This window comes from Sciurus vulgaris, assembly GCF_902686455.1.
Source record: "Sciurus vulgaris genome assembly, chromosome: 4".
In the NCBI taxonomy this organism is placed as follows: domain Eukaryota; kingdom Metazoa; phylum Chordata; class Mammalia; order Rodentia; family Sciuridae; genus Sciurus; species Sciurus vulgaris.
This window is the reverse complement of record NC_136464.1, coordinates 56,560,645-56,584,258: the sequence shown is the minus strand read 5'-3', so window position 1 is coordinate 56,584,258 and position 23,614 is coordinate 56,560,645. Positions and strand designations below refer to the sequence as shown.

General features: G+C 55.1%; 2 protein-coding genes across 2 annotated transcripts in view; one reads left to right on the top strand and one right to left on the bottom strand.

The window, feature by feature from the left end:
* Nucleotides 1-866, top strand: part of LOC306658652 (paladin-like) — a 66,223-nt gene extending 65,357 nt beyond the window's left edge. The window contains exon 22 of the mRNA XM_079135836.1: nucleotides 11-866. The gene's annotated coding sequence lies outside the window, so the exon portion shown is untranslated. The remainder of the gene's footprint in view (nucleotides 1-10) is intronic.
* Nucleotides 867-17,503: 16,637 nt separating this feature from the next.
* PRF1 (perforin 1) lies at nucleotides 17,504-22,529 on the bottom strand. Its single transcript, XM_079135799.1, has 3 exons — nucleotides 22,250-22,529; nucleotides 20,148-20,723; nucleotides 17,504-19,227 (listed from the first exon to the last, which is right to left on the bottom strand). Exons 2-3 carry the CDS (start codon nucleotides 20,684-20,686, stop codon nucleotides 18,099-18,101), a joined length of 1,668 nt encoding a protein of 555 aa, XP_078991925.1. The 5' UTR covers nucleotides 20,687-20,723; nucleotides 22,250-22,529; the 3' UTR covers nucleotides 17,504-18,098.
* Nucleotides 22,530-23,614: the final 1,085 nt, after the last annotated feature.

Below are 23,614 nucleotides of genomic sequence, written 5' to 3'. Positions count from 1 at the left end.
GGAGCTGCAGGCCCCTCTGCATCTCCCTCCCATCCCACCAGGACAAGATGGCCCCAAGCCCCCACCTGCTGCTGCAGGAGCCCCAAGGACTTGGGGATCAAGAATGGGTGCTGGGCGGCCCTTACCAATCGTGGAATGTGGGACCCGGCCAAGGAGGGCAGGAGGGGTCACCTGGATTCCAGAACGTCCTCGCAGAGGATCTTGAGCTGCCTCCCTGGGCCGCAGAAAGGGCCAGACCCTACTGAGCTGGGGTCCTGGGAAGGCAGCCTGGAGAGGTGACAGGGCCGTGTGGGTTGAGACTGCCTCTGGCTGGGGTCTGGCGTTTGCTGAGACCCAGTGAGGAGCCTGACCTCCCACCGGGTGGGCCTGGGAAGCCCCTCTCTGGGGAGCTCCTGCTCACCTGCACGGAACAGGAGGGTGCGTTGCTCAGGGGTCGCGAGACCTGGAAGGAAGAGCAGAGGCCAGAGGTGTCACACCTGCCAAGTGTGGGCCATGGTGACCTTCTTAGCTGAGTTACCTTTGCAGAACTACTGTACGTCTGTTCACTACCTTTTTAGGTTTGTTTTTATTTTTGCATGTACTCAAGATTTTTAATTTCTTTGCAGACAAGGTCTAGCTGAGGAGTCAGAGACTGGGGCTGAACTGGGAGGGATCCCTGTGTTCTCATGGTTGACCCTGACTTTCAGCTGTGTTGGGACCACTGGCCGATCACGGCACCTCTCTGCCTCAGTTTCCCCATCTGTAAAATGGGAGAATAATACTTGCCTACCTACCTCACAGGGGTGTTGTGAGGAATCATTTGTGATTTTTTTTTTTTTTTTGTACAGAGCTTTTGAGCATTAAAAAGAGCTTAAATGTGAAGTGTGCTCAGCTGCTGGTTTATCGTTCATGTGAGACAGATGTAGAACGGTCCTTCCTTCACATCCCCCATCATTCCTTCCCTTCGCACACTGGACACCCAAGGCTGTCATGCTCGCATAAACTGACACAAGCAGCTAATTCTCACTGAAGTGTGAAGAACTACCATATCTAGGGAAAGGTGGAGTTTAGGGCTTTTAAAGGAGGATGGACTTTAGCCTCCACTTCCTCTTTATCCTCTGTTCCCTACTCCCTGCCCTCTGGTTTTATTTACTTTTTATTTTATTTTTTTGGTACTAGGGATTGAATCTAGGGGCACTTCACCACTGAGCCACATCCCCACCCTTTTATTTTTTGAGACAGGATCTTGCTAAATCACTGAGGCTGGCCTTGAACTTGTAGTCATCCTGCCTCAGCCTCCTGAGCCACTGGGATTTTAGGCACATGCCTGATTGCCTTTGAAACATTTTAATGGTTACATACATTTTATTATGTGGATGCTTAATAACTGTAAAAAGTCGATCCCTTTATTCTTGGATATTTAGGCTTTTTTCTTTTGAGGTAAAATGTAGCTACCAAAAATGCACAAATCTTAAGTGTCCCTTTGATGAATTTTTGCAAATGTATACACCTGTGGTCTCAAGCCTGCATCAAGGTACTTAGCCTCGGGCTGGGGCTGGGGCTCAGTGGGAGAGGGCTTGCCTAGCATGTGTGAGGCTCTGGGTTCGAGTCTCAGCACTGCATATAAATAAATGAATAAGATACAGGTCCATCAACAAATAAAAATCTATGTAAAATTTTTTAAAAAATGACATACAGCCTTCCATGGGGTTGTTGATGGTGGTGGTGGTGGTACCACTGGAGATTGAACCCAGGGGCACTTAATCACTGAGAGCTACTCCCACAGCCCTGTTTTGTATTTTATTCAGAGACGGGGTCTCCCTGAGTTGCTTAGCGCCTTGCCAGTTGCTGAGGCTGGCTTTGAACTCTGGTCCTCCTGCCTCGGCCTCCTGATCTGCTGGGGTTACAGGTGTGCACCTCCATGCTGGGCACACGGGGTTATTTTTGAATTTTCAGACTTGTAAACCACGCTTCACGGAACATCAGCTCCCCTCTCCGTGGGGTAGTGGGTGGCCCCCTGGGTGGCGATACAGAGGAGGGCTCCAGCTAGCTCAGGCACAGGGGAGCTGTGGAAGGCCTGGCTGGCGGAGCGACCTGCAGCAGTGCAGCGGAGCCTGGGCACCGTGGGGACCGTGGGGACCGTGGCTAGAAGGTGGTCGAGGAGCCCTGCAGCTGCTCTGTCCTCAGTTGGGTGCTGCCCAAGTCTCGGGAGACCTGCTGCTGGGAGCCGCTGGCCAGCCTGCAGGGCTGCCCCTCCAAAGCAGCACCTCGCTGGCGCCCAGGGCCTGCTCCCCTCCACCGTGCGCCCGTGGGCTCTGCAGCCTGGCGAGAGCCTTCGCCTTCCAGAGGCGTCAGGGCCACCTCCATCGGAGGTCTTTCCTGCCACCTCCGTCCTGTCTTCCACACGCAGTCCCCTCTCGGCGTGTGTGTCTCTGAGGACTGAGCGACCCCCTCGGTCGGGTCAGCCTCCCTGGCATCTGCTCTGTTCTTCTTGGTGGCGGTCACCCTTTGCTGGCACTGCTTGGAGAAAAGCACCCCCCCAGGTTTCTGGCTGCACCTAGTAGGGTCGCAGCTGGACCAGCGGGTCTCCTGCCTGCCCTGCTGCCGTGGGTCTCAAGTGGGAGTCAGACCTGCCCACTGTGTCGAGAGGGGCCGGCGATGGCTGCTGCCCACCAGATGGGGAGGAGGGAGAGGGGCCGAGCAGACTTTGGTCCCCAGGTCGGTGGGCGGCAGTGGAGCCCCTGGTCATCTCCTACGCGGCGGGAGCTCGTTGGGAGGTTCTGTGTGCCCCGATTTCTTCTTGGGAAACTGCCTTGCTCCCCAGCCTCCAGCGGCGGCCACGGGGCCTGCTGTTTCCCACCTCTGCCAGCATGACCCCTTAGGTTTTTAAAAAGGTCTTGCCAGTTTTATGATTCGAAATGAAATCTCACGCTTGCTTGATTCTTTCTTCCTGTGCTTCTTCACTTTCTTCGCTGAGTTGCTTAGCGCCTTGCCAGTTGCTGGTCCTCCTGCCTCAGCCTCCTGAGCTGCCAGAGTGACAGGCGTGCACCTCCACGTGGGGCACATGGGGTTATTTTTGAATTTTCAGGCTTGTAAACCATGCTTCATAGAGCATCAGCTCCCATCTCCGAGGGGGAAGTGGGTGGGCCCTTTCTTTCTTTTCTGTCTCCTTTGTCTTCCTTTCTTTCCTAGGGATGCTTTACCACTGAGTCACATTCCCATTCTCCCTTTTATTTAGAGATAGGATTTCTCCGAGTTGCTTAGGGTCTCGCAGAGTGGCTGAGGTGGCCTTGAACTCACGATCCTCCTGCCTCAGCCTCCTGCGCTGCTGGGATCACAGGTGTGTGTCACTGTTCCCAGCTTAGTTTTTTATTTCTTCGTATTGGATGCTTAGTGAGGTTGAGCTTGTTTTCGTGCTTATTAGTCATTTGTATTTTCTCTTTCTTGAATCATCTATGTCCTATGGTGTTTTTTTTTTTTTCTTACTGATTTGTTAGGGTGGTGACACTTTATTCTGTACACTGTTTTTCTTTTTAGCTTTAAAATGTCGTCGGATACACGCTCCCTTCCACCTCCCGCGATCCTGCAGCCTCGGTCTACACTGGAGCTGACCCATTCCTGGATCCATAACCTTGGCTTAGTTCATGAAGCTCTTTATCCGGCACCTACCTGTCCAGCACTGTTCGGCTTCTTCTACAGGCATGCCCAGCCCTCCACAAGACCCGGCAGCTCTTGTCCCATCGTAGAGCTGGAGATACGGAGGCCCAGAGAGCCTGTGGGCCCCAGGCCTTGCTCACGTCAGAGGCGGCTGCCGGAGCCAGCGCGGGCTCTGGGATCCTCTCTGCCATTTTCAGCAATGGGGGAGAGACATGTCAAACCCTCTAGGAAACAGCGGGAGCTGGGGTCATTTGGGGAGGGGCCCAAGAGGAAACACCATGATTTTGTGAATAGTCTCGCAGGTTCTGGTGGTTCTCAGACTCATTGCTGTTCAGACCCTCACGGGCTTTCCAGAAGTTCCCCTCCACCCACACGACACGCCTGTCTCCTGTGAGTCACACCGATCGGGCATCGGTGATGTGGCCGTGGCACCTCCCCTCGTTGGTTCTTTCTCCCACACCCCCCAGGTCGCCATCGAGGGGTCTGTGTGGCAGTGCGTGTGCTGTCTGGAAGCCATGGGCTTGCTTCCTGTGAACTCAGCATGGTGTCTTCCGGGCTGAGCTGAAGACCAGCAGTTTATGAAGTCCCCTACCAACCTTGTCCTGGCTCACTGGAGGTCACTGGTTGTTATGGTTTGGATGTGAGGTGTCCCCCAAAGTCTCACGTGTGAGACAGTGCAAGAAGGTTCAGAGGAGAAATGATGGGGTGCTAGAGTCTCGATCCAGTCAGTGAATTAATCCCTGATAGGGATTGTCTGAGTGGCACCTGGAGGCAGGTGGGGTGTGGCTGGAGGAGGTGGGAATTGGGGGCGTGGCTTTGGGGTATATATTTGTATCTGATGAGTGGAGTCTCTCTCTCTCTCTCTCTCTCTCCCTCTCTCCCTCTCTCCCTCTCTCCCTCTCTCCCTCTCTCCCTCTCTCCCTCTCTCCCTCTCCTGAGATGCTGGGATTACAGGCATGGACCACTGGACCTGGCCTTCTTTTTTTGTACTGGGAATTGAACCTGGTATCGAACCCAGGGGTGCTTTACCACTGAGCCACATCCCAGCCTTCTTTTTAAATTTTTCTTTTGAAACAGTCTCGCCAAGTTGTGAGACCCTAAATTGCTGAGTCTGGCCTTGAACTTCAGTTCTCCTGCCTCACCTCGTGAGTCCCTGGGATTATAGGCATGCACCAGTGTGTCCTGCTAGGCATTAATTTTTAATGAGATCTGTTTCGTAGACAGATCTTTAGATAGGTAGGGTAGGTGAGCAGGCAGGTAGGTAGGGAGCCCGTTTTGTCCTCCAGTTCATCCTTGTCTTGCAACTTTTAAAGTCTGTTGTTGTAGGTTGTAGTTGTGACACAAATGTATGCATTTTGTAGTTTATGTTGTTGTGAGTAGGTCTTGCCTACCCAAGTGCCTTATCTCGTACTGTGTTTTCTTTGAATACTTTTACAGTATGTGCTAAATTTCTTTTTTTTTCTTTTCTTTTCTTTTCTTTTTTTTTTTTTTTGCAGTGCTGGGGATTGAACCCAGGTCCTTGTGCTTACGAGGCAAGTACTCTACCCGCTGTGCTATATCCCCAGCCCCTAAATTTCGTAATTCATCTAGAATAAATTCCTGTGAATGACATGAGATAGAAAATATATACATTTTTCCAAGTGGATCTGCAGTCAGCCCACGTTATTGAGTAACCACCATCCTGTGCCACCTGACCTGCAGCCTTGTCCTGTGTCGGGTCTCTAGTCCGTGGTTCTTAGTGTTGACGCGTGGTGGTCACGACCCCCTGCATTCACCGTCCTTGCAGTCACCGCCTCTGACCTTCCCCGTCCTCCCGAGGAGCAGGACCCAAGCTGAGCTGACTACCCATTCCATCCTTCCATGTGCCGCCAGTGGCTCAGGACTGCCACCCAGGCGTTTCAGTGAGTGACCAGGAGAGCAATGGCTGCAGTTGTCACACAGCCCTGGGGCGAGGACAGACCTGAGGCTGAACTAACCAGCTGAGGGACACTGATGTATGCCGGCATCCACCCCAGCTGGGCTGGTTTCCCCTGGGCCTCAGGAACTGTTAACTGGGGAGCCAGCCCTGTGCTCTGAGAGCTGGCGTGGCCTCCATGCGTGCCAGGACCCTAGTCCCCGTCTCTTCTCATTCACCGCCTGTGTTTCAGGTTAACGTTCCTCCTCCCCCTCCTCAGCTCCTTCCATCCTTCCTTTCACTCTTTTTTTTCCTTCTGTATTTCTCCACTATTCTCAGATACTTTCATTTCCAAATGGATTTTAGAATCAACAACCAACATTTATTTTAAAATTCCATTGGTATCTTGATTGGTGTTATCATTTATTGGCTCAGCTGTTTAATTTCTTTCTGCTGTTTATATTTAGTATTTATTTTTCTTATCTTATTAGATAGGCTAGTTCTTCTTGCACAATATGAAATAATGATCATTCTTACTTCCAAATCTAGTGAGAATATTTTTAATACTTCATCACTAACTCTAAATCTTGACCTAGGCTTAATGTACATGCCCTTATGATAACAAAAGTTCCTTTCATTCCTGGTTTGTTAATATTTTAAAACCTTGGATTGGGTCTGTTGCCTAGTATATGCAAGGCCCTGGGTTTAATCACCAGCACTGCAAAAACCAAACCAAAACAAAATAAACCAATGTTTCCTTATCACCCACATGACTGCTATATGCTCTTTGTTTTAATATGTTGATGTTAATATTGATATGTACATTAACACATTTTCCAAGATTAATAATTATCAATAATTAATAATCCTTGTATTCCTAGATAAATTTACTTGGTTAATATTTTATTCTTTAAATATTGCTGAATCTGAACTTTTTATTTAGAATTTTTGCATCTGTGTTTCTAAATGTTGTCCCCTTTTGTTATCCTTCTGCGTTTTGTCGTTAGTGTAATGGCCTTATAAACATGTGAGGTAACTTTCTACGATGTTGATGTTTTGGAACAGCTCTTACATCTCTGGGCTTATCTGTGGCTGGATGGTTTTCAGGAACTGTTCTAGGGATGCATCTTTTATTAATGCTTCAGTTTCTTCTGTATTTATTAGTCCATTCAGGTTTTTTACTTTTTCTTGGTTTAGTGTTGGTAAAATATCAAAATTGTTCCAGAACAAAAGACAAGAAATCTTCTATCAATATTTTCAAATTTATTCGTGTAAATCATATGCAGTGGTGTCTTCCATCCTTAAAGCCTCCTCACATCTGTGACCATGTCCCCTTCAGTTTGAATGTCTATGAATTTTCTTTTTTTTTTTTTTTTTTTTTGCGGTACTGGGGATCGAACTCAGGGCCTTGTGCTTGCAAGGCAAGCACTCTACCAGCTGAGCTATCTCCCCAGCCCTTGAATTTTCTGCCTACTCTTCTGTGGTCACCTTTGCCTGGTGTCCTGTTTATTTCTTCGTTTTGGGACACAGTGGCTGTGGGGAGCCTGCTCTGGGAAGCTGTGGCTAGCCTCCCTTAAAGGCGCCTGCTGGAGTGGGTGTGGGTTCAGTGGGTCCTGGGTGGCGTCTCTCCAGGGCCGCTGCCTGTGGCTGTTTCCTGGGTTTGTGAGATGGGAATGGGGCGTTTGTGTTTCACATGGGAGGTGACATCGTTGATCTTTGGGCTCAATTTCTTCGCAAGCATTTTGGGAAGACTCTGAAGACAGTGGGCTGTGGGTGGCCTGCTGCTTCCAGCCCCTCAGAAGGGAAGCCTGGGGTGTCGGGCCCTGGGCGAGGGGAGTCATGACGCCCTGGATAGGGGGCTGTAGCCGTGGGAGATGACCCTGCCTTCTGTGCTGGGAACAGGTCCTTGTCCCTGGGCCTCGGGTCCCCCTCAGTGCCAGCCCAGTTAGGCCCACATCCCCTTGCCTGAGGACCTGCAGGATTGCAGCACCATGAAGAGATTTTCCAGGGAAGATTTGCTGAGCAGGGAAGTCAGCCCCACTTGAGCAGGTCTTTTGGTGGGGTGGCGGGTATAGCAGAGTACAAACGGGTGTGTGTCTTTGTGTCCCCACACACCACACGTGGTAGGGTCCCAAGTGTTTCCGGGTGACCAGAGTCTTACTGAACATCTAATGCATGCCTGACACTTTGCTCCGCACCTCCCAGTCCCGCTCCTTCAGCTCCAAAATGGAGTAGAAGATCCTTTCACCCAGTGCTTCCTCTGAGCAGGGCGAAATTTCTCCGCTCTTGGTGACAGGTGTCACCCTCTAGGCAGAGGCCATTTCCAGGTAGCTTTTCCAGGCCTCCTTCCTAGGAGTGCACCTGTGATCCTAACCTGTTTTGCTGTTCACGTGCCCAAGCTGAGCATGAGGAACCAGAGACTCAAAGAGGAGGCCCTTTCCTCAGGTCACTCAGCAGGTGCAGCCCCGCACACACATCTGGGTCTGGGAAGGCGCTGGGAAGGCCGTTCTGGATGGATCCTTTGGCCCCATGTTGTTGATACAACAAAGACAACGAGTCAGCAGATGCTTTTAGAGTTAATTGGGAAGCATGATTAGGGGAGAAACGCAGGGGAAGTCTGTCAGTCAGTCTGTCCGAGCAGCTGGGTGTGGTGGCGCATGCCTGTAGTCCCAGCCACTTGGGAGGCTGAGGCAGGAGGATCGAGAGTTCAAAGCCAGCCTCGGCAACTCAGCAAAACCCTGTCTCTAAATAAAATACAAAAAAGGGCTGGGGATGTGGCTCAGTGGTTAAGTGCCCCTGGTTTCAATCCCCCAGTGCCAAGAAAAAAAAAATTAAGTGTGTCCAAGCAAAGTCCTCTTGTTATTTTCAGACACTTGACACATGATGATGGGAATAAGCTGCTTCTCACCGTCAGCTCCCTGCAGCACCTGCCTAGAGCTCAGATAAGGAGCCCAGGCGTCACTCCTGGCCCAAGAACCCATTTGCATGGTTTGTTTAATAAGCAGCTGTGCGTGGTCGAAATGGTTTGCAGAGGCCTGGGAAGCCTCTTGGGTTCTTGAGAAAGCTGTGCAGGTCCCAGCCATCTTGTTTGCACTGATGTTGGTTCTGCAAACCTCGGTTTTGTTTTGTTTACCAAATCATAAGCAGATGTGTGTGTGTAGACTGCTGGGCCCTGTTCACGCACAGGCCTGTTTCTCCTCGGCCCAGCTTGTTATTAGTGGTGGGCAGGGCCCCCCAGTCTGCTGGACACCTTCCCCAGGGCCACTTCCCCAGGGCTGCCTCTAACTGCTGGCTCCTCTTAGCAGCCAACTTGGGGCAGGGGAGGCCATGGGACAGGAAGAAAGGGGCACCTCTGGGCCAGTCCATGTGGCCTTGAGCCAGATACCCTCCTGACTGGGATCCTAATTAGAAGTTAGACTCCATGTATATATAATACGTCAGAGGGCACGCTACGGTCATGTGTATCTAAAAAGATACTCTTGTGCTCTGTCACGGAGCAGTCAGAGTGACAGAGAAGAAGGGTCATTCTGCCAAGAATGGTGGCTGACACAGAGAGGCTCAGTAAAGGCTCCCTACCTTTCCTTCAAGCTCTCTGGAAATCCACCCGGGCCACCCTCTTGGGGTCCAGAAGAGGGCATGGCAGCTGGCAGCTCTGGCCCCTGGGGAGCCGTGTGCTGCCGGGGCGGGGAGAGGTCACTTCCAAATGCCTAGGAAGCAGAGGGGCCAGGAGGGCTACGAACCTCACAGCGCTAGATCGACCCAGGTGGTGGGGGAGGGCTAAGGGAAGGGAGAAGGAGCCCCCTGCCCTGGCTGCGGGGGGAAGAGTAATTTAGGGCCCTGGGCACTGCCTCAGTCCTGCGGCTGCTGAGGGGCCAGTGCCAAGACGGAAGGGTGCTGTGGACTCGGGCAGGCAGCAGACCTGCTCAGTGCCACTGGCCACGCGACACCACTATGTCACATCCCACTTCTCAGCAGTTAAATAACTGAGGGACTTTGGGCCGGTGAGCAGACCGGAGCCTCAGTTGGCTCACTGGTAAAGTGGGGCTCTGGGGAAACCCAAATGAGGTCATGCGTAGTGACCAGGTCCTGCCCTCTGGCAGGCCTGTGGGCAAGCGTAGGTAAAGGTAAGAACAGAAAACGGCACCTGACCGGAGCCCCTTCCCCACCTCGACGTGCAGGCTGAGTCTTGGGGGCCGGGACCTCGGAGCAAGTCCTGCTCCCCAAAATACCAGCTCCCTAAGCTGTGGGACTTGTTTCCAGGCCTAAGGGGGAGGAGCTGGCCTCTGGGTGGCAAAGGATGACTGCTCCTCTCTGCAGGGGAGGCCCCTCCCCTAAGGTGAGGAGGCCGCAGCCCAGAGCCTGGGCCTGGGCCCAGCGCAGCTCTTCTTGGCTCCCTTTCCCAGGAGCGGGGCTCTGGTGCTCCTCTCGCTCCCTCGGTCCTCCTCCCCTACCCCTGCTGTCCCTTCCCCTCTCATTTTCCGCAGCACCTGCACCTCCCCCAATGCTGGCCGCTCTGTTCTCCAGTCAGTCTTCTTCCTTCACTTGGGCCCAGCCAGCCTTTCCTTCTTGGTGGATCTCTTTTTCACACCGGGCTTCGGGGGAACGCCGTGGTGAACAGGCCATGGCCCCTACTGTCCATGAGCTCATAGTCCTGTGCAGGGAGAGGGTGGAAATACACGTCAGCCTTCACTCATTTGTTCAGCGACGTTTATTGAGAACCTACTATGTGAATCCCGAGGCCTCATGCCTGTCCATTCAGCTTTCCGTCCTCCCTCCTGCAGGGGAGAGGGTAAGGGAAGGGCAGGGGGTGGCTGGGAAAGCTGGACGCACCATAGCCCTGGCAGGAGTCCTGGAGAACCGTGCCTGTGTTCAAATCCTGATCTGACTGGTGGATGGCGGGTGCAGACAGACGTGCAGAGGCTGGCTCAAAAGCTCCTGGCAGGAGACAGTTTGGTGCCATTCAGCAATTCCACCCCTAGGTGTTTGTGTAAAACAAGATACTGGTCCAACACGGTTCGTAACAGCTTTATTTACCATAGTCCAGGGTGGAAACAAGCCAGGTGTCCACCAGGGCTGACTGGATAAGCAAAATGTGGGGTAGACTCAGTGGAATATTATTCAGCCACAAAACAAATGCAGTTTTGATGATGTAATAACACAGATGGATCTTGAAAACATTATGCTAAGTGAAATAAGCCAGGCGCAGAAGAAAAACACTTCATGATTCCACTTGTATGAAGTACCCAGAGTTGGCAAATTCATAGAGATGGAAAATAGAATAGAGACCACCAGGGACTGGAGGGAAATTATTGTTTAAGGGTACAAATTTTTGGTTTGAAGATGATGGAAAATTTGGGGTCTAGATGGGGTGATGGTTGCACAACATTGTGAATGCATTTAGTGCACTGAACTGCGCACTTGGGAGAAATGTTATGTGTATTTTGTCACATTTTTTGGGGGTACGGAGGATCGAGCCCAGGGGTTTTTAACCACTGAACCCTTTTTTTTGTATTTTGAGACAGGATCTCGCTGAGTTGCTAAGTGCCTTGCTAAGTGGCTGAGGCTGGCTTTGAACTTGAGATCCTCAGCCTCCCGAGCCACTGGGATTACAGGCATGCCCCACTGCACCGGGCTATTTTACCACATTTTAAGAGAAGCAGGTGGCCCGGTGGCATGGGGAGATTGCTCCCCCTGAGAGCATTGCCCAGTGTGGGTCCTCTGTAGTCACGTCCAGCATTGTTTTGAAAAAGGTCATGGAACCTACAAAGGAGAGCCCTAGGAGAGGCAGTACAAAATATGGTAGGGAAACTTCTGGATCCCTCCAGCAGCTGGTGGAGAAGGTTCACGACCAAAGTGCACGGGAAGCCTCAGATTCCTGGGCAATTTCCTTTTTAGGAAGGAGAGATGTGTACCTGCCTCAGCGTTGCTGGGAAGATAGGAGGAGGGGAAACCTGTATGGTGCTCGGCACCCGGAACCCTTCGGCAAGCTAACAACAGAAGCCGCGGGGCAGGGGAGCGAGTCAGGGCGCCCACAGTTCCTCCAACCTGGAAGAGGGCTTTGCAAAATGAAAACACACAAAGCCCCAGAACTCTCCTGGTGGAGGGTAGACACGGGCACCAGGATGTCCTCACTGAATTACTGTCCCTGCTGGTGGCAGGACCTCCAGCAAAGGTCCCAGTGCCTGATGGTGCCAAGTCCTGTGAGGAGCAAGGAGAGGGAGACAGGATGCCTTCCCCGGGGCCGACCTCGGTCCATGACTGTAGAGTCTCACAAGTAGGTTGGGTTTCCCAGGGCAAAATTCAGTGTCCTGCCAGGGAGCTGACGTCACTGTCCTTTTAAGAACCAGCTGCTGTGGGGATTAACTATGAGTCCAGATGTGCTGTTGAGGTCCCACAGTAAACAAGAAGTTCTGATTCTAACTTGCACAACCACGGTGGTGGTTCTGGTCCTGGCTGGCTGGGGTCAAGTGTGTGACCTTTGGGAAGAGAAAGGCCAAAGGACCCAGGGTCTTCCCAGCACAGGAATGGCAGGATGGTGCGGCGCCCACCATGCCAGTGTGGAGATGTTGTAGATGGTGTCGCTGGCCCTGCTCCTGAGTGTCAGGATGAGACAGCCTGTAGAACGGGGGCTGAGGCCCTCCCGGCTGGAAAGCCACGTGGAAATCATTGCTCCAACCCCCTGAATTTAGAGCTGGGGCCCTGGGGTCTGGAGGAGCAGCTTTGCACGGTTGCCAGGTGTTCAGGAGAGTTGCCGGAGGTCAGGAGTCAGAATTGGACCAAAGACAGAGTCCACATGATTGGTCTCTGTGGTTGGATCAGGGGTGAAGTGCTGTTAGGGTCTTTTCATTTGTAATCTGAGTTGGATGTCAGTCTTGGCTACTCTCCAGGGTCCTTTCTAGACTGAAGCTTATCTTTCTGTGCAGCTAACCCTAACCCTAACCAGCCATCAGAATCCTGCCTGTGACCTTGGTCTCAACGGCACCAGACCCCATCTCTCATTGCCGACAGTGCTCAGTCTGCCCCTGACCCAGATGGGCATGGCAGGACCTCATCAGGCAGTGCAGGAGAGAGGGGAGGAGCCCATTAGCAGGCCAGTAGTGAATCTTGCCCCTCTGGGGTCAGAACCTGCTAGGCCAGGTGGACATCAACTCTGTCCAGAGAAAGAGGCTGGATCTGACACCAGTCGGTGACAGGTTCCGTTGAGAAAAATTCAGGAGCCATAAAAGGAAGCCACCTCCTTCCATGAGAAGTTCTCATTTCTACTGTGACAGGGAAGAGGGGTGGGCGGCCCCACCAGCCATGTGGTGTGCCCCCCTCCTGGGATTCCACAGGAGGAAAGTGAACAGAGACCACCGCATGGACCCAACTCCGCCTGGCGCTCCTTCTGCCAGCCATGCTGGAGGCAGGTGCAGACAGAGAACCCAGAGCACACCCAGGGCTGGAGGTCATAAGGAGGCAGGTGTCTCGGGGTCAGAACCTTCCAAATGCAACCCTGCTCCCTTAGGAGGTAATGAGCTCTCTAGGAGCGTTCAAGCGGAGGCTGGAAGATTCCGTGGTGGGGTTCATCCACTCATTCACCCACTCATTCATTATCCATCCAGTAGTTTTCATTTGTCACACTTATGCCCATCGGTTGTGCTGGGCTAATTGATTTGACCACACAGAATGCAGAAATTTTGCTGTGAGGGAAATGCTGGGGCCTGAGGGGGCCGGGGGCTGGCAGTCAGGGAAGGCTTCCTGGAGGAAGGCACCATCAAAGCTGAAGCCCGAAGGCTGAGGAGGACCTAGGGTGGAGGAGGAAAGCTCTAGAAAGAGGAGGTGGCCTGTGTAAGGGGTCAGAATGTGAAGGATGTGACCAATGGAGATCAGTGAGGCTGGGCTCAGCAAGGTGGGGGCCCAGCTGAGATCAGGGGCAGTGTGGAGCTTTTGGCTCACCTAACGGGTTTTTCCCAAGTGTCACAAGGAACCAACCAAGGGTTTTAAGCAAGGCAATGACGGGGTCAGTGTGGGCCAGGCCCTGAGCCAGGAATTCCAGGGCAAGTGGTTTCTGCAGGAGGCCATTCCAGAAAATGCCAGTAGCGGAGTGGGAAAGCGGGACAGGGATGGGCATGTGGTCCAGCAAGTCACCGAGTGGGCAACTGGAGGGTGTTGGGAGCCAGGGGGGATCTGACCTGGAGTTGGCTCCTGGATGGGGTAGGGAGCCAGTGTTGCTGTGCCAACTCTCATCAGTGGTCAGTTGATGGTCTGGGGGGCCGAATGGGGTAGGCATGCTATCCCAGAACGCCTAGCCTGGGCAGGCAGAACAGGCCCCGCGGGGGTCTCCAGGCAGCGATGGAGTTGGAGTGGGCCCAAGGGGATGTGGGCAGGTGTGGGCATCCCTGTGTAGGGTGGAGGCAGCCACCCTGAGATTCATGAGCAGGCACCAGGCAGATGAGTCCGAGCAAGAGATGTTGGTGACCCAGGCTGGAAAAGCCACGGTTAAGAGGACAGGGGACATATTAGGATGTAGAATAGCTTGGTGACAGATGTGGGGGATGAAGACCACTATAGACAGGGTTAGAGGAACAGGAAAGCAAGAGAAGCCCCCACCTCTCAGAGCTGCCGGAGCCCCTCCCCTCCCCAGGTCCCCCCAACCCCAGACTGCCTGGGTCCACACACCAGGGGCAGGGGCTCACTGTCCCGGCTTGTCAGCTGCCTGTCAGACACTGACACAGCCCTCCGAGGTCACAGAGGCATGTGTGAGGGAGATGAAAGAACTGTGCAGCAACACTTAAAAAAACAAATGCTGGGCAGTTGTCAACACCAGCCCCAAACCTAAAGACGTCCTTGGCCTGTGTGCGCGTGCGCGTGTGAGAAGACCACTGTGACTCCTGTGCGCATACGCGTGAGACAAAAGAATGAAAGCAGCTCAGCCCGAGCTTCCTCCCAGGATGTCATCCTGACTTCCGGTATCTTCCTGCAGGTCCTCATCCATTTTAGACATGAGGTTCAAGGGCACATGCCCTGCATGGTGTGCTGGTCACTGGGGGCCCAGTACCTGGCTCATAGGAGGCTCTTGGTGACCATCTGTTGAAAGGTGGGACCTGAAAATGGTCCCCTCCAGCTGTGCTCATGCCCTGGGGAGGGAGGGAAGGAAAGTGCTTGGGGACAGTTAAGTGGTGGTTTGAGGACATGGTGGCAGGAGGACGGGTGTAAAGGGGATGGGGTGTGGAAGCAGCAGGGGATTTAGCTGCAGGCAATAGAAGTCAAGTTTAAATGCAGTAAGTACTGAGTACTCAGACACCAGGATGCCCGCACCGCCTGAGCCTCCGGAACAGTGTCCCCAAACGCTGCCTCAGGGCTGCTCTGGTGGGGACTCGACTGTGGAGCCCTGGGTGCCTCTCCTGGACGTTCTCACCAGCGGCCCTGTAGTCCCTGCCCTGGGACGCCCTCCATGCCAGGTGCAGCAGCCCTGTCAGCCCCGCCTGCACAGCCTTTAGCAATATCATCTCAGCACGTCTCCCTGGACTTAGCCGAGGCCTCTTCCTGGGGGCTTTCTCTGGCTGCTGGACACTGCCTGGACTGGGAGTTTGTGGAAATGAATGCCCACTTCCAGAATCCCTGCACCATTGACTGACGGGAAGTGGCGCGTCAATACCCCAGCTCCCCCAACCCTCGTGGGACACTCAGAGAGGTGTGCCTTCTCCATCAGCCCCTGGATCCCCCGTGGGACCCGCTCCAGTTGCCCACCGTGATACCGCACCTTAATTGGCCACCCTCCCTTCCCTGGCTCCAGCCAGATTCCTTGTACTTGAACCTTGGTCTTGGCACCTCCTTCTGAGGACAGCCCACACCTGCAGCAGATGCCTCAGGCTGGTGGCCCAGCCCTGTGTCATCTCCCACTTGCCACAGAGCTTGGAGTGCAGGGAGGCCAGCGCTGGGCCTTCTCAGCTGCTGTGGAGGCGGGCTCTGCTTTCTACCAGGCCTCATAAGGTGGAGTGTCCCTCCCTCCCGGGCCCCACGGTAGATTCCAGCTACAGTGATTTGCAGAGGGTTTGGTTTTAAAGATGGCGGGAGTGGGGGTGGTGGGAGCAGAAGGGGTAAATGGTGCAGCCGCTCAGAATTTGCAGCAGCAGAGCCTCCCTCACCCCTAGTGTGGAAGGGTGAGCAGAGGGGAAGTTCCTGGAACCCGGAAAAAGACACAGCGGCCTCCCAGATGGTAGCAGGAGGCCCAAAGCTGCCAGCAGAGGACACAGGGAAATAGAGACCCTAGTCTCTCCCCTCACCCGTCTCCTGCCCAAGGATGGAGCTCAGACAAGCCGGCCCTCTGGGTCGCAGCAGGGTGGGGACCCGCATCCGAGTTCTCCTTGGCTTGTACCATGTTTTCCACATAAGTTTATGTTCACAAAGTCCAGTTAACCGGAGGCCGAACGGAAGGCTTCTGGGTTTTCAAACAAACCAGGGCCTCAGGTGGGACGAAGCAGCCCCACCTCCTCGTGGGAGGGAGTTGGGGCTGAGGACCCCAGCATCTCCTTGGTTCTCCCTGGTCTCTGGTCTCTTTCGCTAACCGCCCTCCTTCCCCAGCCCTATGGTCCCTTTTGAAGCTGTGCTTGGAGTGAAGCACTCGGGATTCAGACTCCTGGTTCTTTCTGTGACTAGCTTCTGCTTTGACCACTGGTCAGTCCCTTCTTGCTTCGGGGCTGTGGTTTCCCTGCGTGAGACTGGAAGGGCTAGCCAGCTCCCCTACTCGGGACCCCTTCCATGGCTCCTGCCCCCTGCAAGGCAGTCCTGAGAGGGGGTGAAAGGAAGACTGTCCCGTGGAGACGTGGAGATGCCGAGGCCCAGGGAGCAGGGACTGGCTGAGCCGGCCCCACCCCATCTGTGGCTCTGCCCTCCCCAAGGGGTGGGGTCCGCACCTCTGCTTCTTTCAGTCACAGCCTGAGTGACACATCGAGGTCCCTCCTGTGCTCTTGTTTGTGTGTGGCTGTGAACTGTGAACGGAAATGTGTAAGAACAGTGGTTTCTACCAGGCTTCCAGGCCTTGCTCCTCCCTCCTGCCCCACGGGGGATTTAGGCTCACTGCCTGGCTTCTGAGCCTACGGGTCCCCCACACACCTCTGCGGGGAATTTGTAGGGAGACTGAAATAGAGCGGGGAGCCATGGCAGCTCCTGAGTCCCTCTGACCCTATTCAGCCAGGTCCCAGCACAGCTACAGAGCTGCCCTGAATCTTGTCCCCAACTTCATATGCCTGTGTGCCGAGGCCTGTGTCCCAAGCACCTGAAACAAAGGCCACGTCATTTGAGACTTGGGTTGACTGTACATCAAGGCTGGGAAGCCCTCAGAGACCACCGTGTTGGAACTACTGCATTTCCCCCCTGAGTTGTGAGATTTTCAGTCTGTGCAAATGGGCTCTGTTGGAAGCAGTTTTCCACACAGATGTCCCTGGCTCAGTGACAGCCTGCAGATATGGTCTCTTTGACTTATACCATAGTTACCCACAGACATTTATTTTCACAAATTGCCACAGTTAGGAATCAAATTGGAGTTTATGGTTACTTTAAAAAATGAGAAGAACTGGAAGTTGTGGGCTCACACTTCTACCTGGGAAGGTTTGCTGGAGTGGGGCTGCAGTGCATCCTGCCCCCACCCCTGCCAATAAATAATGCACCCGCTCCCCAGTTCACCGCAGTCCTCACCAGCCCCTATTGTCTTCCAGCTAGGAGCTGAATGTCCATGGCTATTTATCACCAAGTTTATGCTGCTTTTGCTCAAGTCAGAGGGTTACAAGGAAAATATTTTAGGTCTCCACATTTCCAGCGAAAGCAGAAAAGCAGTGTATATTACCTGCCTGCCCGTTTTGTATGGGTTGCTGATGTAGATGTTTATCTCCAGAGGTGGTCTGGTCCCCATTGTCTCTTCTGCCACAACACCACTGTCATAGCCACCATCATATCACGTTTATTGGCCTCTATCAAGTTGTGTGTACAGTGAGATAGGTGTGACAATCCTTTATTTGTCTTAGAGACAAAGCAAGGAGGACAAGAGCAAAGAGAGCAACTGGACAGAAGGTGGTAGAACCACTACAAATATTTTTCCACAACAGAAAAGGCTGCAAGAAACCAGGTGTGGTGGTGCGTGCTTGTAACCCCAGCGACTTGGGAGGCTGAGGCAGGAGGATCACAGGTTTGAGACTGGCCTCGACAACTTAGCAAGACCCTGAGCAAGTTTACAGACCCCATCTCAAAATAAAAAAGGACTGGGGATGCAGCTCAGTGGTAAAGCACCCCTGAGCTCAATCACCGGTACCAAAAAATACAAAAAGAATTGGCTGCAAGGGGGTCTCGAAAGAGGGGCTCTAAGCAGCCTGGCGGGACAGTCTCCTGGCCTCTTGCCCGGCCCCTGGCTGGAGCTGTCGTCTGTGCGGCAGTGATGGCCAGGCTTGGGATGTTGGGGGGCTGCGGCAGTTAGGACAGGGCCTCAGGGTTGACCTCAGCCACCTCCGTGATGGAGCCTGAACCTCAGTTTCCCACCAGTCCAAGGGGGACGGGGCCTTCCGTCCCAGCCTCCCGGTCTCCAAGCTCACTGTTCTCACCACACGGCCCCGCTGCGGTTCCCTGGCGGCTCCCCCAGAAGCCCCTGAGGGGCATAATCCAGGCAGGTTCCCCCCGCCAGGTGGGGCAAACACCTGGCCTGGTAGAGGAATTGCAGGTGACCGTGGTTCATGTGGCATTTCTCCTCATGGGAGCCAGACTTCGGAGACACGTCACAAGAGCCGAGGAGGTCGTCATCCCAGCCGTTGTCTGCATCCCAAACCTGCACCCTCAGGGGGCCCCCCGTGGGCAGAAGCACATCCCCGAAGTCCAGCCGGGTCATCCACCTGGGGTGGTTACTGTTCCACACGGTGCCGGTCCTCAGCTCCTGGCCACCAAAGAAGACCTTCACGTAGGCATCCGTGGCACTTGTCCAGTCTCCCCACAGATCCCACGCTTGGATGATGGTCACCTCCAGCCGGGCCAGGCCCCTCTGGCGTGGACAGCAGTCCTGGTTGGTAACTGCCGAGCCGTGGCACACGCACTGGCACGGGTCATGGGGGCTTTTCTGCTGCCCAGGCGGGCATGGTCGGCTGCAGTCCCTCCAGCGTGCCCTGCCCATCAGGTACCTGCTCACGGCCTGCCTCAGCGCCTCCCGCCGAGGGTCCTGGCTCTCCACCAGGAAGTGCAGGGGCTCCAGGCTGTAGTCCACCAGGCCGGGGCTGTTGGGCAGCGAAGCCACCCAGGCTGAGTACTGCTCGGGCCCAGCCTGGTTCCCGAACAGCAGGTCGCGCACCGAGGTGTGGCGGCCGCCCACCACCTCGGAGTGACGCTCACGGTAGGCCTGGTGGAAGGAGGTGACCATCTTGTGCTGCTGCTTCTTGTCCTCACAGGCCTTGAATTTGGATGAGGAGTCGGCATGGCCGCCGATGCTCACCTGGGCCTCCACAGCCAGGCAGTCCCCCACCTCATCGGCCGTGAGCCCGTCCAGGGCCAGCTCACAGGTGCGCAGGGCTGTGAGGGCTGAGACGCGGCCACCCAGCTCCACAGCCCGGATGAAGTGGGTGCCGTAGTTGGAGATGAACCTGAGGAACTCGGGCTCGGTGGAGGTGTTGAAGTTGGGGGGTAGGCCCCCAAGTGCCCGCTTGAAATCGGGGTGCAGCGGGGGGTTGTGCACTACATGGAAACTGTGGAGAGAGGGAGACATCAGGTGAGCCCCACCAGGGTCGTGCTTTCCCCACTCGGCCACTCCTCCAGGGATGCCCAGTTCACGTGAGAGTGGGCACCACCAGGACTTGAACCCAGTGCACTTGGCTCCACCGCCACAGCTCTACGATGTTGGGCTGTCCGCAGAGCCTGGGCCATGGCTCCCGGTGATGTGTGACTTGACACGGCTCTTTCCTTGTACAATGAAGCATTTCATTTTCTGGTTATGAAAGCAGGGCTACCACACAGAGGGCATCCAACTAGCTTTGGAACCTTCCCTCATCTGTTCCTCCAGATTGGGCTCATGTGCCTGGGCTCCGAATGGCTCTGGCCACTCTGGCAGGAGGTGCCCTGCTTCACTGTGGAGGACACATGGCCTCCCAACCTGGGAAATCAGAGCAGTGACTTGGTTTGGCCACTGAGTCCCAGGCTCCCTGCTCCTGGGGGCTGGAGTACTGATGGCCGTTGCTTAGCAGGGTCACCCTGATGCCCGAGGCAGGCATGAATATTGGTTAAGTGAATGAATGAGACCCAGAGAGAAGTGAGATGCTCAAGATCACACAACAATGAGGAGGAAAAACCTAGCCAGTTCACCTATCTCTGTCTACCCAGGTAGGACCCCATGGGAGGCTGGAGGTCTCAGGAAAGGGGAGGGTGGGCTCTTACCCCACCTCCCTGGTGCCATGTTGGGGCTCTCAGGCACCGTCTTGCTCACTTCCCTCTGCCTGGGCTCTCACTGGGCCCTCCTGGATGGGAAGAGGCCAGGGGCTGTCACCTGAAGTCTGAGAACCAGGACTCTGGTGGAAGCAGCCCCCAACTCCCCACCCTATGATTCCAGAGCTCCTAGACGACTCAGAGTCTTCCACGCCTCTTCCACATCACTCCACCGTCCCCACCTCACCTGTACAGGCGACACTCTACCGTGTCCATGCTGAAGCTGTACTGGTCCTGGTGGGTCTTTTGGGCTGCGAAGTCTGCTGCCTTGGAGTGCGAGCCGGCCACGGACACGTGCACGTTGCTGCCGGGCTTGGGAGTCACGTCCAGCCCTACCTGCCAGTCATTGCTGATGCTGGCGGCTGCCTTCCGGGCCACCTCCTCAGTGGAGCTGATTTTGGTCCTGGCTACATGGCGCCTGCAGCCGGAGCCCTGCCCACGCCAGTGGGTGAGCGCCAGGGGCAGGCGCTGCAGGGCACCCTTCTGCAGGGCGTTTTTACAGAGAGTGCAGGTGCCATCGGGCCGCAGGAACCTGTGTGTGTCCACCGGGAAGGAGCCGGAGCGGCGGAGGCTGGTCACGTCCACACCTTCCCCAGCCAGCCATGCGCCAGGCACGGAATCCTGGCTTTGCTTGCATTCTGATTGCGCAGCTGTGTAGCAGGGGGCTGGGGCCGGTCGGGGCAGCAACAGGAAGAGGATGCCTCGGAGGAGCAGCCGGGCGCCCATGGAGCCGCGGACACAGGCAGTGTTGGGGCTCTGGACACTGGGCAGAGGAAGGGAGGGCGCTGAGTTCTCTGGAACTATTGGAAGGGCAGGGACTGGAATTCTCTTAAATGACCGAATGCCGGAGCTGTGTCCAGTCTGCAGCTTGGTGCGGAGAGGCCCAGGAGAGGGCGTCTGCCCGGTCCTGCTTCCAGCCGGAGCCCCTCGCTGGGATTTTACTAAGGCCTCCCTAATGGGAATCTGGATTGATGGCTTTGTTCCCAGAACACAACTAATGCTGGTGAGGTCGGTCCTCTGGTCTCAGAAGGGGGAACAGGAGCTGAGGACCTGCCCTGTCTGGACTCCGGAGAAGATTCATTCTGGGCTCTGGAAGGGCCAGCCCTTTCCCCACCTGGTTCTTATTCTGTGTCTGCCTCCAGCTCTCATCCCTGACTGTCCCACCAAGCCCTCAACAGACCTGGGGAAGAACTGAGGTCTCGTGCTGCCCTCGCTGTGCCCATCTTCCCACAGGGCCCCCTCCGGGCCTCCTTAGAGAGGCGTGATATGCCATGCCGTAGAGGGGTAGACGTGCCCGGGAATGGTTTCTGGAATGAATGGAAGCTGCCGAGTGCCCACGGCCTTGGCTCTGGTGTGGGAGGGCCTTTAGGTCTGCTGTTCACACCCCTCCTGGTGCTTGGCATCTCCCTGCTGGCATTCCCTACCAAGCTCCTGGACTTCTGGGAGCAACAGGAACCTACCTGTGGTCTACATTGGCTAGAAGTTTCTCCCTCGTTCTGAAGTGGTGTGGGGGCTGCCTATGATCTGGAATCTCTCTCTCTCTCTCTTTTTTTTTTTTGGTACCAGGGATTGAACCCAGGGGTGCTTAACCACTGAGCTACATTCCCAGCCCGTATTTATATTTTATTTAGAGACAGGGTCTCGCTGAGTTGTTCAGGGCCTTGATAAGTTGCTGAGGCTGGCTTTGAACTCACGATCCTCCTGCCTCAGCCTCCCGAGCTGCTGGGATCACAAGCGGGCGCCATCGTGCCCGTCTGGAATCTCCTCTCTATCCCCATGCAAACTGAGCTCCTTAGAGGCCTTTCCTCTCTGGCCTGCAGGGACGGCAGATTCTGAGAACAGGGGTCGTGGAGAACAGGAATGTCCCTTGCCTAGAACCTTCCATGCCCAACCCAAAGGATGACTTGAAGGTGGAATTCCAGGCCCTGTGCAGGGCTCAGGGTGGAGAGGGCAGGGGAACCTTCCCAAGGCCTCCTGTCGCCCCTCAGGAGGCCAACAGGGTCCCGTCGTGACCTAACGGGGACTCGGGCGCCCTGGCACTCGTCCTGTTGTCCGGTTTTTCAGAGGCTTTAGTTGTCCGTGCTGGGGGCTTGGAGGCTGTGTGCACTACTTCATATTGTGGAAACTGAGGCCAGAGTGGGCCCAAGGATGCCAGGGGAGGCAGCAAGGGGAGGCCCAGAGCTCCGATCTCACCGGTGGGGGCACTTCCTGCTCCATCAACTCTTCCCTGGCAGGCAGCCCACTCCCTCCCGCCCAGGGTCCCGGCCCCCTCCCCCGCCTCCGCCCTACCTGGAATCCTGCAAGGAGCCACTGCACCACCACCTTGCTCCCCGCTGGAGGCTCCTGAAATAGTGGCGTCAGCCCCTAGGCAGGCCTACCCCAGCCACGTCACGTCACTCAGCTTCCTGTCCCACCTCCAAACTGTGACCACAGGTCCCCCAGCACCCACCCTGTCATCACCTCTTCATCCGGCCCTGCTGACAGCCCGCAGGAAGCAAGCTGGGAGGCCAGGGGCGCATCTGCCCCAGGACACTGGTGCCTCAGTGACCTCACCAAAAGTGGGGACAGTCAGCGCAGACCCCAGAGTGTTTGTGAGGAAGGGGCGAGTCAGTCCACATGAAGTGCTTAGAACCGTGCTTGGCCCTCAGTAAGTGTCGATCCACATGACGGTCCCCTCGTCCTGGGGCAGTGGGGACAAGAGACCTTCCAAGCTGCTGTCCACTTCCCGCCCACACCGACACCCTGGGCCCTCTCAGGCGCTGCTGGAGAGCTGAGTGGGGACTGGTGGCCGGCTCTCCTTCACTCTTTGCCCTGCCTGAGGTCAGGGTGGGGGACGTTTCCATGGGGCAAGTGACTCACAGGTCACCTTCTGGGGGGCATGATCACACTGGTTCTGAGGTGGGGACAAATGGGTAAGTGGCGGGGGGGTTCAGTTCTCACTCCCTCCAATTGTGTACGTGATGGGAAAAAATAGCCACAAGCCTCAGACCACGTGTGACAACGTGTCGTGGGCCACGTCTTAGGACTCATCACTTGTGTCTCTGTCCCCCTCGCATCCCTGTGCTTACGGGAACAGGGGCTCACGCTGCCTTCTCAGAACCTGGCCCCATCTTCCCCGTCCTTACCTCAGAAATGGCCTCTTCCTGACTCCTCCTAGCTCCTGCGGTGGCCTGACCTGGACCCAGGGCTGTGAGGAGTTTCCTCCCTGACCAACTGAGGAACGTGAAAACCCTGCCGAAATCGGTGGGAAAAAGAGGCAGGTTCTAAGGAGGCTCCAGTCCCAGCGTCCCCTGACACTTGCTGTGCCACCTTGCGAGAGATCTGAAGCCCTTCCTGAGCCTGTTTCCTCCCCTATCGAATCAAAGGGAGGGCTTTGGGACCTCTAGGAACCCCTCCAACTCGTGTCGGGGTGTGACGCAGCCGGTTTCCAGGGCTGGTGTCTGGAGGACGGTGAGATGCTGCCGTACAGAGCCACACTGACAGCGTGGTTTACAAGCGTCTTTGGCTTCTGTTGACGGCTGTCTTGTCCAGTGGGACCTCGTGCTTGAAAAGTGAAGTTTCAACACGGGCACCCTTTGTCCATCGCCAGACACCATCCATGTGGCCCTTTAAAACCTCTATCGAGATCTAATTCACAAACATACCCATTTGAAG